The following is a 13375-nucleotide window of genomic DNA, read 5'->3' on the forward strand; positions in this document are numbered from 1 at the left end:
CTCAAGAGCGGACAAGGAGATAGTTTGAGATCTCCAGTTCCAAGGCTCACAAAAACAATCAAATGGGCATTCTTCTTTCACCTAAAACCAAATATTATTACACATTGGTGAACTACTACACATTGCATTATTATTATTAAGGTATATATAACTAAAGCAGAGAATTACCGTTGATCTCTCCAGGATGACCTTAAGCCTGCGTATGGAACCACAAATTCGAGCCATCTTAAGGAGATGAAACACGAGTGCTCCAAAAGCATGTCCATTTGTTGTGAGATGTAGTTCCAAAACAGAAAACCCAGCAATCATGTGCTTCTCTATCTCCTGTGCAAAGGTGTGCTCTTCGTTGCCTAAAACACGCGAGGTCTGGAAAAACAATTTGATGGGGGTATATATCATGCATTCACAGATTTAATTAGTTTGATCAAAATTCTGCAGTAAATTAATTGAGGGGGAGAAGAGACGCACGGCGCGGGAACAAATCTTCAGTGTAGGGACATGTCCTTGTGTCTCTCCCATCTGTAGTGTCACCTGCTCTAGCCTCCAAAGACCAAACACAATAGACACAATAGACGGATCGTAGTACCTGCAGTCCCATGAGACCTTCTCCACCATTGGTGCCAAGACGGAGATGCTGACACCCAAGGAGAAAAAGGACATGGTCAATTGCTTGAGCATGGGGGCGACGATGTTGATACCGTGCATCCCTTGGTACAGTTGGACGATGAAGATCTCGTGCAGCGACGCCGAGCTGACCCTCAGCTCGCCCTTGTTGACAACTTTGAGCAGCCGGAGCGCCCGCAAGCGTGGGCAGCAGGAGAGCCAGGGTTCGAGATCCGGCAGCCTGCCCGACAGAGACAGCCTCTCGAGCGCCGAGAAGTCGACGCCGTCCGGCACGCGGAGGATGAGGAAAAAGTGGACCAGGACGATGGAGGTGGTGCTTTGGAAGCAAGGCAGGTCGACGACGAGGGAACGATCGGTTAAGTCTAACGGGAAGCGGAAGACGAACTCCTCCGGCGCGAGCCGCGCGGCAGCGCGCAGCAGCGAGTTGAAACCGAGGCTGCCGACGTGGGTTTTGGTGCCCGGCCGGTGCACATTGGGGACGCGGATTTCCAGGAGGGTTACCGCGGGAGCATCGACGCGGCCGAGCGCCGCTTCGAGCGAGGGGAAGGGAACGTCGCGGAAGACGATCTCGTGGAGTCGGGTCCAGAGGCCGCCGCTGCCGCTCCAGCGGCGGGAGAGGACGCTGGTGCGCACGGCGGTGGCGATGCATCGGAGGCGGGCGAGGATGAAGAGGAGCAGGTCGTCGGGAAGGGCGCTGATGCGGTCCTCAGTCGGGGAGGAACGGAGGCGACGACGCCCCGATCTCGACTCCATCGAAGCTCAAAAACCCTACGTCTGTACGTACTGTACGTTCGTTCCCCTCCCAGGTTGCCAATTTGCAACGACCTGGGCCTTGCCGTGCCCTGAGTGTGTGAGTGGCCGTTGGGCCGGCCCGGTGTGGCCTGTAATAGATCCGTTATATAGCTAGCGTGTGGAGGGGGGAAAGACAACTGGCAATTGTAAACATTATTCTCTCGAATACAATCCTTCCTCTGTTCTTCTTCTTCCTCCCCACGCAATTCTCTTCTGCCTCTCGTTACCACATCCTGGCGTGACGCGAGGAGTTGCTGCGATCCCGTAGCATCTGGTATTCAGAGCCTTGTATCGATCCGCTTCCTCTGTTCTTCCCCAAAATTTTCATCCAGATCTCGCGGTCAATCCATCGATCAGCTCCTAATTCCAGGCAAGGTTGCGGATCCCCTCGGGTGATTCCGCACAAAACACCTCGGTGTACCTGCGTTTGGTTGAGTAAATTGATCAGATCCAACGGCGCGCGCCAACAAACCGACGATCTCCGCTCGCATGGCAGCAACAGAGCTCTCCCTGGCGGATCTGCAGAAGCTGGTGCAGGCCACGATCCAGCAGAGCAAGGCGGTCTTCGATGCCGGGGCGGCCACGGCGGAACGCGTCAACGAGCTCCAGGACTCGCTTGACAAGTATGCCGCCTCATCCGCCAAGGCCTTCGATGCGCTGGCGCAGACGACCACCGCTTCGCTGGGGTGTACGGAGGCGACTCTCGGCCGTGTCCTCATCGCCAACACCTCGCTGGATGCAGCGGTAGCAAAGATGAAGCAGGCACTGGACGGTGTTGTGCGCCGTGTGGATCAACTCGAGCACGCATCTCCATCAGGACCAGAGCAGCCACAGCCGCAGCAGCGCCCTCCTCCACTTCGTGCGGAAGGGCAGAGCAGTCTCCAGGTACCTCCGGCTGCAGAGCACAGAGGACCTCGTCAGAATCGACAGTCAGCAATACGGGGTGAGCAAAATCAGTCTCTGTTCCATACTGCTGAAGTTTTTTCCGATGAGGATTCAGAATTGTCACCAGTTCATACTAATCGCGCACATCACAGTCAGTACAAACCACGGATTCTTCACTCTGATTTTCCTAAGTTTGATGGGGAGGACCCCAAGTGGTGGAAGCAGTAGTGTGAAAAGTATTTCCACATGTATAAGGTCCAACAGGAACTATGGGTCGATTTTGCCACTATGCACTTCGCAGGCAATGCAGCTCTCTGGCTTCAGACATACGAATGTTGGAAATATGCCCTAGAGGCAATAATAAAATGGTTATTATTATATTTCCTTGTTCATGATAATTGTCTATTGTTCATGCTATAATTGTGTTATCCGGAAATCGTAATACATGTGTGAATACATAGACCACAACGTGTCCCTAGTAAGCCTCTAGTTGACTAGCTCGTTGATCAACAGATAGTCATGGTTTCCTGACTATGGACATTGGATGTCATTGATAACGGGATCACATCATTAGGAGAATGATGTGATGGACAAGACCCAATCCTAAGCATAGCACAAAGATCATGTAGTTCGTTTGCTAGAGCTTTTCCAAGTGTCAAGTATCATTTCCTTAGACCATGAGATTGTGCAACTCCCGGATACCGTAGGAGTGCTTTGGGTGTGCCAAACGTCACAACGTAACTGGGTGGCTATAAAGGTACACTACGGGTATCTTCGAAAGTGTCTGTTGGGTTGGCACGAATCGAGACTGGGATTTGTCACTCCGTATGACGGAGAGGTATCTCTGGGCCCACTCGGTAATGCATCATCAAAATGAGCTCAATGTGACCAAGTGTCTGGTCACGGGATCATGCATTACGGTACGAGTAAAGTGACTTGCCGGTAACGAGATTGAACAAGGTATTGGGATACGGACGATCGAATCTCGGGCAAGTAACGTACCGATTGACAAAGGGAATTGTATACGGGATTGATTGAATCCTCGACATCGTGGTTCATCCGATGAGATCATCGTGGAACATGTGGGAGCCAACATGGGTATCCAGATCCCGCTGTTGGTTATTGACCGGAGATTCGTCTCGGTCATGTCTGCATGTCTCCCGAACCCGTAGGGTCTACACACTTAAGGTTCGGTGACGCTAGGGTTGTAGAGATATTAGTATGCGGAAACCCGAAAGTTGTTCGGAGTCCCGGATGAGATCCCGGACGTCACGAGGAGTTCCGGAATGGTCCGGAGGTGAAGAATTATATATAGGAAGTCCAGTTTCGGCCACCGGGAAAGTTTCGGGGGTTATCGGTATTGTACCGGGACCACCGGAAGGGTCCCGGGGGTCCACCGGGTGGGGCCACCTGTCCCGGAGGGCCCCATGGGCTGAAGTGGGGAGGGAAACCAGCCACTGGTGGGCTGGTGCGCCCCCCTTGGGCCTCCCCTGCGCCTAGGGTTGGAAACCCTGGGGGTGGGGGGCGCCCCACTTGGCTTGGGGGGCAAGCCACCCCCTTGGCCGCCGCCCCCCCTCAGATGGGATCTCCAGGGGGCCCCCCCCCAGGACCCCTATAAATAGTGGTGGGGGGGGGGAGGGCAGCCGTACGACAGCCCCTGACGCCTCCCTCTCCCTCCCGCTTGCGCTTGGCGAAGCCCTGCCGGGATCCCCGCTACTTCCACCACCACGTCGTCGTGCTGCTGGATCTCCATCAGCCTCTCCTTCCCCCTTGCTGGATCAAGAAGGAGGAGACGTCGCTGTACCGTACGTGTGTTGAACGCGGAGGTGCCGTCCGTTCGGCGCTTGGTCATCGGTGATTTGGATCACGACGAGTACGACTCCATCAACCCCGTTCACTTGAACGCTTCCGCTCGCGATCTACAAGGGTATGTAGATGCACTCCTTCCTTCTCGTTGCTAGTAAACTCCATAGATGGATCTTGGTGATGCGTAGAAATTTTTTGATTTCTGCTACGATCCCCAACAGTGGCATCATGAGCCAGGTTTATGCGTAGTTACTATGCACGAGTAGAACACAAGATTGTTGTGGGCGTAGATGTTGTCAATTTTTCTTGCCACTACTAGTCTTATCTTGTTTCGGCAGCATTGTGGGATGAAGCGGCCCGGACCGACCTTACACGTACGCTTACGTGAGACAGGTTCCACCGACTGACATGCACTAGTTGCATAAGGTGGCTAGCGGGTGTCTGTCTCTCCCACTTTAGTCGGAACGGATTCGATGAAAAGGGTCCTTATGAAGGGTAAATAGAAATTGGCATATCACGTTGTGGTTTTACGTAGGTAAGAAACGTTCTTGCTAGAAACCTATAGAAGCCACGTAAAAACATGCAACAACAATTAGAGGACGTCTAACTTGTTTTTGCAGCATGTGCCTTGTGATGTGATATGGCCAAAAGGATGTGATGAATGAGATATATGTGATGTATGAGATTGATCATGTTCTTGTAATAGGAATCACGACTTGCATGTCGATGAGTATGACAACCGGCAGGAGCCATAGGAGTTGTCTTTATTTTTTTGTATGACCTGGGTGTCATTGAATAACGCCATGTAAATTACTTTACTTTATTGCTAAACACGTTAGCCATAGAAGTAGAAGTAATCATTGGCGTGACAACTTCATGAAGACACGATGATGGAGATCATGGTGTCATGCCGGTGACGAAGATGATCATGGCGCCCCGAAGATGGAGATCAAAGGAGCAAAATGATATTGGCCATATCATGTCACTATTTGATTGCATGTGATGTTTATCATGTTTTACATCTTATTTGCTTAGAGCGACGGTAGTAAGTAAGATGATCCCTTATAATAATTTCAAGAAAGTGTTCCCCCTAACTGTGCACCGTTGCGAAGGTTCGTTGTTTCGAAGCACCACGTGATGATCGGGTGTGATAGATTCTAACGTTCGCATACAACGGGTGTTGACGAGCCTAGCATGTACAGACATGGCCTCGGAACACACGCAATACACTTAGGTTGACTTGACGAGCCTAGCATGTACAGACATGGCCTCGGAACACGGAAGACCGAAAGGTCGAGCATGAGTCGTATAGAAGATACGATCAACATGAAGATGTTCACCGATGTTGACTAGTCCGTCTCACGTGATGATCGGACACGGCCTAGTTAACTCGGATCATGTTTCAATTAGATGACTAGAGGGATGTCTATCTGAGTGGGAGTTCATTGAATAATTTGATTAGATGAACTTAATTATCATGAACTTAGTCTAAAATCTTTACAATATGTCTTGTAGATCAAATGGCCCACGTTGCCCTCAACTTCAACGCGTTCCTAGAGAAAACCAAGCTGAAAGATGATGGCAGCAACTATACGGACAGGGTCCGGAACCTGAGGATCATCCTCATAGCTGCCAAGAAAGATTATGTCCTAGAAGCACCGCTAGGTGAAGCACCCATCCCAGAGAACCAAGACGTTATGAACGCTTGGCAATCACGTGCTGATGATTACTCCCTCGTTCAGCGCGGCATGCTTTACAGCTTAGAACCGGGGCTCCAAAAGCGTTTTGAGAAACACAGAGCATATGAGATGTTCGAAGAGCTGAAAATGGTTTTCCAAGCTCATGCCCGAGTCGAGAGATATGAAGTCTCCGACAAGTTCTTCAGTTGTAAAATGGAGGAAAATAGTTCTGTCAGTGAGCACATACTCAAAATGTCTGGGTTACACAACCGCTTGTCTCAGCTGGGAGTTAATCTCCTGGATGACGTGGTCATTGACAGAATCCTTCAGTCGCTTCCACCAAGCTACAAGAGCTTTGTGATGAACTTCAATATGCAGGGGATGGAAATGACCATCCCTGAGGTATATTCAATGCTGAAATCAGCGGAGGTGGAGATCAAAAAGGAACATCAAGTGTTGATGGTGAATAAAACCACTAAGTTCAAGAAAGGCAAGGGTAAGAAGAACTTCAAGAAGGACGGCAAGGGAGTTGCCGCGCCCGGTAAGCCAGTTGCCGGGAAGAAGCCAAAGAATGGACCCAAGCCTGAGACTGAGTGCTTTTATTGCAAGGGAAGTGGTCACTGGAAGCGGAACTGCCCCAAATACTTAGCGGACAAGAAGGCCGACAACACCAAAGGTATATGTGATATACATGTAATTGATGTGTACCTTACCAGTACTCGTAGTAGCTCCTGGGTATTTGATACCGGTGCGGTTGCTCATATTTGTAACTCAAAACAGGAGCTGCGAAATAAGCAGAGACTGGCGAAGGACGAGGTGACGATGCGCGTCGGGAATGGTTCCAAGGTCGATGTGATCGCCGTCGGCACGCTACCTCTACATTTACCTACGGGATTAGTTTTAAACCTCAATAATTGTTATTTAGTGCCAGCTTTGAGCATGAACATTGTATCAGGATCTCGATTAATTCGAGATGGCTACTCATTTAAATCCGAGAATAATGGTTGTTCTATTTATATGAGAGATATGTTTTATGGTCATGCCCCGCTGGTCAATGGTTTATTCTTAATGAATCTCGAACGTGATGTTACACATATTCATAGTGTGAATACCAAAAGATGTAAAGTTGATAACGATAGTCCCACATACTTGTGGCACTGCCACCTTGGTCACATTGGTGTCAAACGCATGAAGAAGCTCCATGCAGATGGACTTTTGGAGTCTCTCGATTATGAATCATTTGACACATGCGAACCATGCCTCATGGGCAAAATGACCAAGACTCCGTTCTCTGGAACAATGGAGCGAGCAACCAACTTATTAGAAATCATACATACTGATGTGTGCGGTCCAATGAGTGTTGAGGCTCGCGGAGGCTATCGTTATGTTCTCACTCTCACTGATGATTTGAGTAGATATGGGTATGTCTACCTAATGAAACACAAGTCTGAGACCTTTGAAAAGTTCAAGGAATTTCAGAGTGAGGTTGAGAATCAACGTGACAGGAAAATAAAGTTCCTACGATCAGATCGTGGAGGGGAATATTTAAGTCACGAATTTGCCACACACTTAAGGAAATGTGGAATAGTTTCACAACTCACGCCGCCTGGAACACCTCAGTGAAATGGTGTGTCCGAACGTCGTAATCGCACTCTATTGGATATGGTGCGATCTATGATGTCTCTTACCGATCTACCGCTCTCATTTTGGGGCTATGCTTTAGAGACTGCCACATTCACTTTAAATAGGGCTCCGTCGAAATCCGTTGAGACGACACCGTATGAATTATGGTTTGGGAAGAAACCTAAGCTGTCGTTTCTAAAAGTTTGGGGATGCGATGCTTATGTCAAGAAACTTCAACCTGAAAAGCTCGAACCCAAGTCGGAGAAATGCGTCTTCATAGGATACCCCAAGGAAACCATTGGGTATACCTTCTACCTCAGATCCGAAGGCAAGATCTTTGTTGCCAAGAACGGGTCCTTTCTGGAGAAAGAGTTTCTCTCGAAAGAAATAAGTGGGAGGAAAGTGGAACTTGATGAGGTGATAGTCACCCCTTCCGAACCGGAAAGTAGCGCAGCGCGGGAAGATGTTCCTGTGGTGCCTACACCGATTGGGGAGGAAGTTAATGATGATGATCATGAAGCTTCGGATCAAGTTACTGCTGAACTTCGTAGGTCCACAAGGACACGTTCCGCACCAGAGTGGTACGGAAACCCTGTCCTCGAAATCATGTTGTTAGACAACGGTGAACCTTCGAACTATGAAGAAGCAATGGCGGGCCCAGATTCCGACAAATAGCTAGAAGCCATGAAATCCGAGATAGGATCCATGTATGAAAACGAAGTATGGACTTTGACTGACTTGCCCGATGATCGGCGAGCCATAGAAAATAAATGGATCTTTAAGAAGAGGACAGACGCGGATGGTAATGTGACCATCTATAAGGCTCGACTTGTCGATAAGGGTTATCGACAAGTTCAAGGGGTTGACTACGATGAGACTTTCTCACCCGTAGCGAAGCTGAAGTCCGTCCGAATCATGTTAGCAATTGCCGCATTCTATGATTATGAGATATGGCAAATGGACGTCAAAACGGCATTCCTTAACGGCTTTCTTAAGGAAGAATTGTATATGATGCAGCCGGAAGGTTTTGTCGATCCTAAGAATGCTAACAAGGTATGCAAGCTCCAGCGCTCCATCTATGGGCTGGTGCAAGCATCTCGGAGTTGGAACATTCGATTTGATGAGATGATCAAAGCGTTTGGGTTTACACAGACTTATGGAGAAGCCTGTGTTTACAAGAAAGTGAGTGGGAGCTCTGTAGCATTTCTCATATTATATGTGGATGACATACTATTGATGGGAAATGATATAGAATTCTTGGAAAGTATAAAGGCCTATTTGAATAAGTGTTTTTCAATGAAGGACCTTGGAGAAGCTGCTTATATATTAGGCATCAAGATCTATAGAGATAGATCAAGACGCCTCATTGGTCTTTCACAGAGTACGTACCTTGACAAGATATTGAAGAAGTTCAATATGGATCAGTCCAAGAAGGGGTTCTTGCCTGTATTGCAAGGTGTGTAATTGAGCACGGCTCAATGCCCGACCACGGCAGAAGATAGAGAAAAGATGAGTGTCATCCCCTATGCCTCGGCCATAGGGTCTATTATGTATGCCATGCTGTGTACCAGACCTGATGTAAACCTTGCCGTAAGTTTGGTAGGAAGGTACCAAAGTAATCCCGGCATGGAACACTGGACAGCGGTCAAGAATATCCTGAAGTACCTGAAAAGGACTAAGGATATGTTTCTCGTATATGGAGGTGACGAAGAGCTCGTCGTAAAGGGTTACGTCGACGCTAGCTTCGACACAGATCTGGATGACTCTAAGTCACAAACCGGATACGTGTATATTTTGAATGGAGGGGCAGTAAGCTGGTGCAGTTGCAAGCAAAGCGTCGTGGCGGGATCTACATGTGAAGCAGAGTACATGGCGGCCTCAGAGGCAGCACAGGAAGCAATCTGGATAAAGGAGTTCATTACCGACCTAGGGGTGATTCCCAATGCGTCGGGCCCGATGACTCTCTTCTGTGACAACACTGGAGCTATTGCCCTTGCCAAGGAGCCTAGGTTTCACAGGAAGACCAGGCATATCAAGCGTCGCTTCAACTCCATTTGTGAAAGTGTTCAAAATGGAGACATAGATATTTGTAAAGTACATACGGACCTGAATGTAGCAGATCCGTTGACTAAACCTCTCCCTAGAGCAAAACGTGATCAACACCAGAACTCTATGGGTGTTCGATTCATCACAATGTAACTAGATTATTGACTCTAGTGCAAGTGGGAGACTGTTGGAAATATGCCCTAGAGGCAATAATAAAATGGTTATTATTATATTTCCTTGTTCATGATAATTGTCTATTGTTCATGCTATAATTGAGTTATCCGGAAATCATAATACATGTGTGAATACATAGACCACAACGTGTCCCTAGTAAGCCTCTAGTTGACTAGCTCGTTGATCAACAGATAGTCATGGTTTCCTGACTATGGACATTGGATGTCATTGATAACGGGATCACATCATTAGGAGAATGATGTGATGGACAAGACCCAATCCTAAGCATAGCACAAAGATCATGTAGTTCGTTTGCTAGAGCTTTTCCAAGTGTCAAGTATCATTTCCTTAGACCATGAGATTGTGCAACTCCCGGATACCGTAGGAGTGCTTTGGGTGTGCCAAACGTCACAACGTAACTGGGTGGCTATAAAGGTACACTACGGGTATCTCCCAAAGTGTCTGTTGGGTTGGCACGAATCGAGACTGGGATTTGTCACTCCGTATGACGGAGAGGTATCTCTGGGCCCACTCGGTAATGCATCATCAAAATGAGCTCAATGTGACCAAGTGTCTGGTCACGGGATCATGCATTATGGTACGAGTAAAGTGACTTGCCAGTAACGAGATTGAACAAGGTATTGGGATACGGACGATCGAATCTCGGGCAAGTAACGTACCGATTGACAAAGGGAATTGTATACGGGATTGATTGAATCCTCGACATCGTGGTTCATCCGATGAGATCATCGTGGAACATGTGGGAGCCAACATGGGTATCCAGATCCCGCTGTTGGTTATTGACCGGAGAGTCGTCTCGGTCATGTCTGCATGTCTCCCGAACCCGTAGGGTCTACACACTTAAGGTTCGGTGACGCTAGGGTTGTAGAGATATTAGTATGCGGAAACCCGAAAGTTGTTCGGAGTCCCGGATGAGATCCCGGACGTCACGAGGAGTTCCGGAATGGTCCGGAGGTGAAGAATTATATATAGGAAGTCCAGTTTCGGCCACCGGGAAAGTTTCGGGGGTTATCGGTATTGTACCGGGACCACCGGAAGGGTCCCGGGGGTCCACCGGGTGGGGCCACCTGTCCCGGAGGGCCCCATGGGCTGAAGTGGGGAGGGAAACCAGCCACTGGTGGGCTGGTGCGCCCCCCTTGGGCCTCCCCTGCGCCTAGGGTTGGAAACCCTGGGGGTGGGGGGCGCCCCACTTGGCTTGGGGGGCAAGCCACCCCCTTGGCCGCCCCCCCCTCAGATGGGATCTCCAGGGGGCCGGCGCCCCCCAGGACCCCTATAAATAGTGTGGGGAGGGAGGGCAGCCGTACGACAGCCCCTGGCGCGTCCCTCTCCCTCCCGCTTGCGCTTGGCGAAGCCCTGCCGGGATCCCCGCTACTTCCACCACCACGCCGTCGTGCTGCTGGATCTCCATCAACCTCTCCTTCCCCCTTGCTGGATCAAGAAGGAGGAGACGTCGCTGTACCGTACGGGTGTTGAACGCGGAGGTGCCGTCCGTTCGGCGCTTGGTCATCGGTGATTTGGATCACGACGAGTACGACTCCATCAACCCTGTTCACTTGAACGCTTCCGCTCGCGATCTACAAGGGTATGTAGATGCACTCCTTCCTTCTCATTGCTAGTAAACTCCATAGATGGATCTTGGTGATGCGTAGAAATTTTTTGATTTCTGCTACGATCCCCAACAACGAAGCCATGCACATGATCGACAGTTGGGCAGCGTTATGTGTAGCGGTGTTTGCAAAGTTTAACAGGAACAAATACACGAGGGCCATTGATGTGTTCTTCGCATTGAAGCAGACATAAACTGTGGATGAATATGCCCATGTGTTTGAGGAACAGATGCACAAGCTGCCGGTGTACAATCACGCCTACGATGAAACATTTTTCATCAATCGCTTTGTACAAGGGCTGAAACCATCCATTCGAGCACCTGTCAAGTTACAGCAACCAACTTCAGTCGATATAGCTTACTCATTAGCACGAACACAAGAGGCACTACTTGTAGAGGACACCTCAAAGTACAGGAAGAAATGGGAACCACGGTTCAGTTCGAAGCCATATATACATCAGGGTTTAATGGGGTCGTCGCCAGCAGACAAAAGACCTGAAGAGCAACCAAGGGTATCAGATAAAGTGGACAATCTCAGGGCTCAGCGCAGAGCAAGAGTAGAATGCTTCAAGTGTGGAGAAAAATATGGACCAGGTCACAAATGTCCCAGTAAAGTGCAGTTACATGTAATGGAAGAGCTATGGGTGTGACGCCCGAATAATTAAGCTACAGTGATCCCCTGCTAATGATGCCATGTCACCGCGGTTACTGTTGATAAACTCTCGATAGTTCAGAACTGAAACAAATTCAAAATTTAAATAAAAGAAAACAATAAAAGTTTTCAAATATTAAAACTAAAATGTTCGGAGTGAACCAAATATTGCATAGGTAATTATGGTGGAGAAACCACACTTTTATAAAATGTTTAAATACTCTAAAATGAATAAAACAGTAGCTAATACAATTATTTAAATGCTTTAAAAATAATAAACATCTTCAAAACTAAATTGTTATAAGTATTAAACTATTGTGGCAGTGGCATAATTTGTAAAATCTATTTAGGTGTCACTTTGGTAATTTACTAAAACAAAATAAAAGAGAAACTAGAAATAAAACAGAAAAGAAAAATAAATAAAAAGTAAAAAGAAAGCAAAAGAAAAGAAACCCCCGGGCTCCCCAAGGGCCTTGGCCCACTGGCCCAGCTGGCCAGCTAGCCAGCCCAACCCAGCCAGCCCAACTCCCCCTCCCCGGTCGTCTTCCCTGTTCCAGCGACCGCATCGCTACAGGGGCGAGACCCCGCCGGATCACCTCGCCGGCATCGCCGCGAGAGGATAAGGCCTCCACCTCCCGCGACGCCTCGGGCACCTCCACTCCCCCCTCTCTCTCTCCTCTCGGCCTCTGCGCCTCTCTCTTCCCCCCCAGGTCCGCGCCGCTCCTCCCTTCCCCACGCCCGACGCGGTCGCCGCTGTTCACCGTCGTTCACACGGCCACCGTGCCCGCCTCGCCGCCCCAAGGTGTCTCCAAGGACCGCCGTCGCCCGCTGCTGCGTCTGGTGCAGCCCGTTGGAGACCGGAGCCCCTACAACGAGCACACCGAGCTCGTCTTCAGCTTCGGACGCCGGCGACCCCCTTCTTCCCCGGCGCCGACCTGCTGCTCCTAAGCCTCTCACCGGCCTCCGTGTGCCGCGCGGTGAGCCTCTCCCCCCTCCTCCCCTGTCCTTTCTCTCTCGCGCGCCCCCTAGCAGCTTCCCCACGCGCGCCCGAACGCCGCGCCGCGGAGCTCGTCGCCGGCGGGTCTCCGGTGACCATTTGGTCATGGGCGTAGGCCCGTTAGCTCGACCGCATCGTGCCGCACCCGCCTAGCTAGTTAGTTCGGCCGCTCGCGCGCTCTAACGCCGCACCCGCCCCAGCCCGAAGCACCTCGCCGCCGGCGAGCTCGAAGCGCTCGCCCCCGCCCGTTCCAGCCACTCCGGCCACCACCGTTGGACGCGCGGCGCCGAGCCGCGTCGAACGCGCCCAGCCACAACCCCGCAGACCCCCTGTGCGCGAAACCCGCGCCCCTCCCAAGCCGCGCCGCCGCGTTTGGCTCGTCGGAGTCGCTCCGGCGCCGGCCGCCGACGTGGCTGGCCTGGGGCCACCCCCAGTGCCACTGCCAGTGGGCCCCGTGGGCCCAGTTGACT

At 50.2% G+C, this 13375-nt stretch overlaps 1 protein-coding gene across 1 annotated transcript; it reads right to left on the minus strand.

Annotated features, from left to right (window-relative positions):
- Positions 1-411: 411 nt before the first annotated feature.
- Positions 412-1377, minus strand: LOC109787071 (F-box protein At1g80960-like). Its single transcript, XM_020345630.1, has one exon. The coding sequence runs from the start codon at positions 1375-1377 to the stop codon at positions 412-414; it is 966 nt and encodes a 321-aa protein (XP_020201219.1).
- Between the last annotated feature and the right edge of the window lie 11998 nt (positions 1378-13375).

This window comes from Aegilops tauschii, chromosome 7 (assembly GCF_002575655.3).
Source record: "Aegilops tauschii subsp. strangulata cultivar AL8/78 chromosome 7, Aet v6.0, whole genome shotgun sequence".
Lineage (NCBI taxonomy): Eukaryota > Viridiplantae > Streptophyta > Magnoliopsida > Poales > Poaceae > Aegilops > Aegilops tauschii.

What these genes read in the sequence shown, in the direction of transcription:
- LOC109787071 (XM_020345630.1), bottom strand. Translation starts at nt 1,377, where the DNA reads ATGGAGTCGAGATCGGGGCGTCGTCGCCTCCGTTCCTCCCCGACTGAG.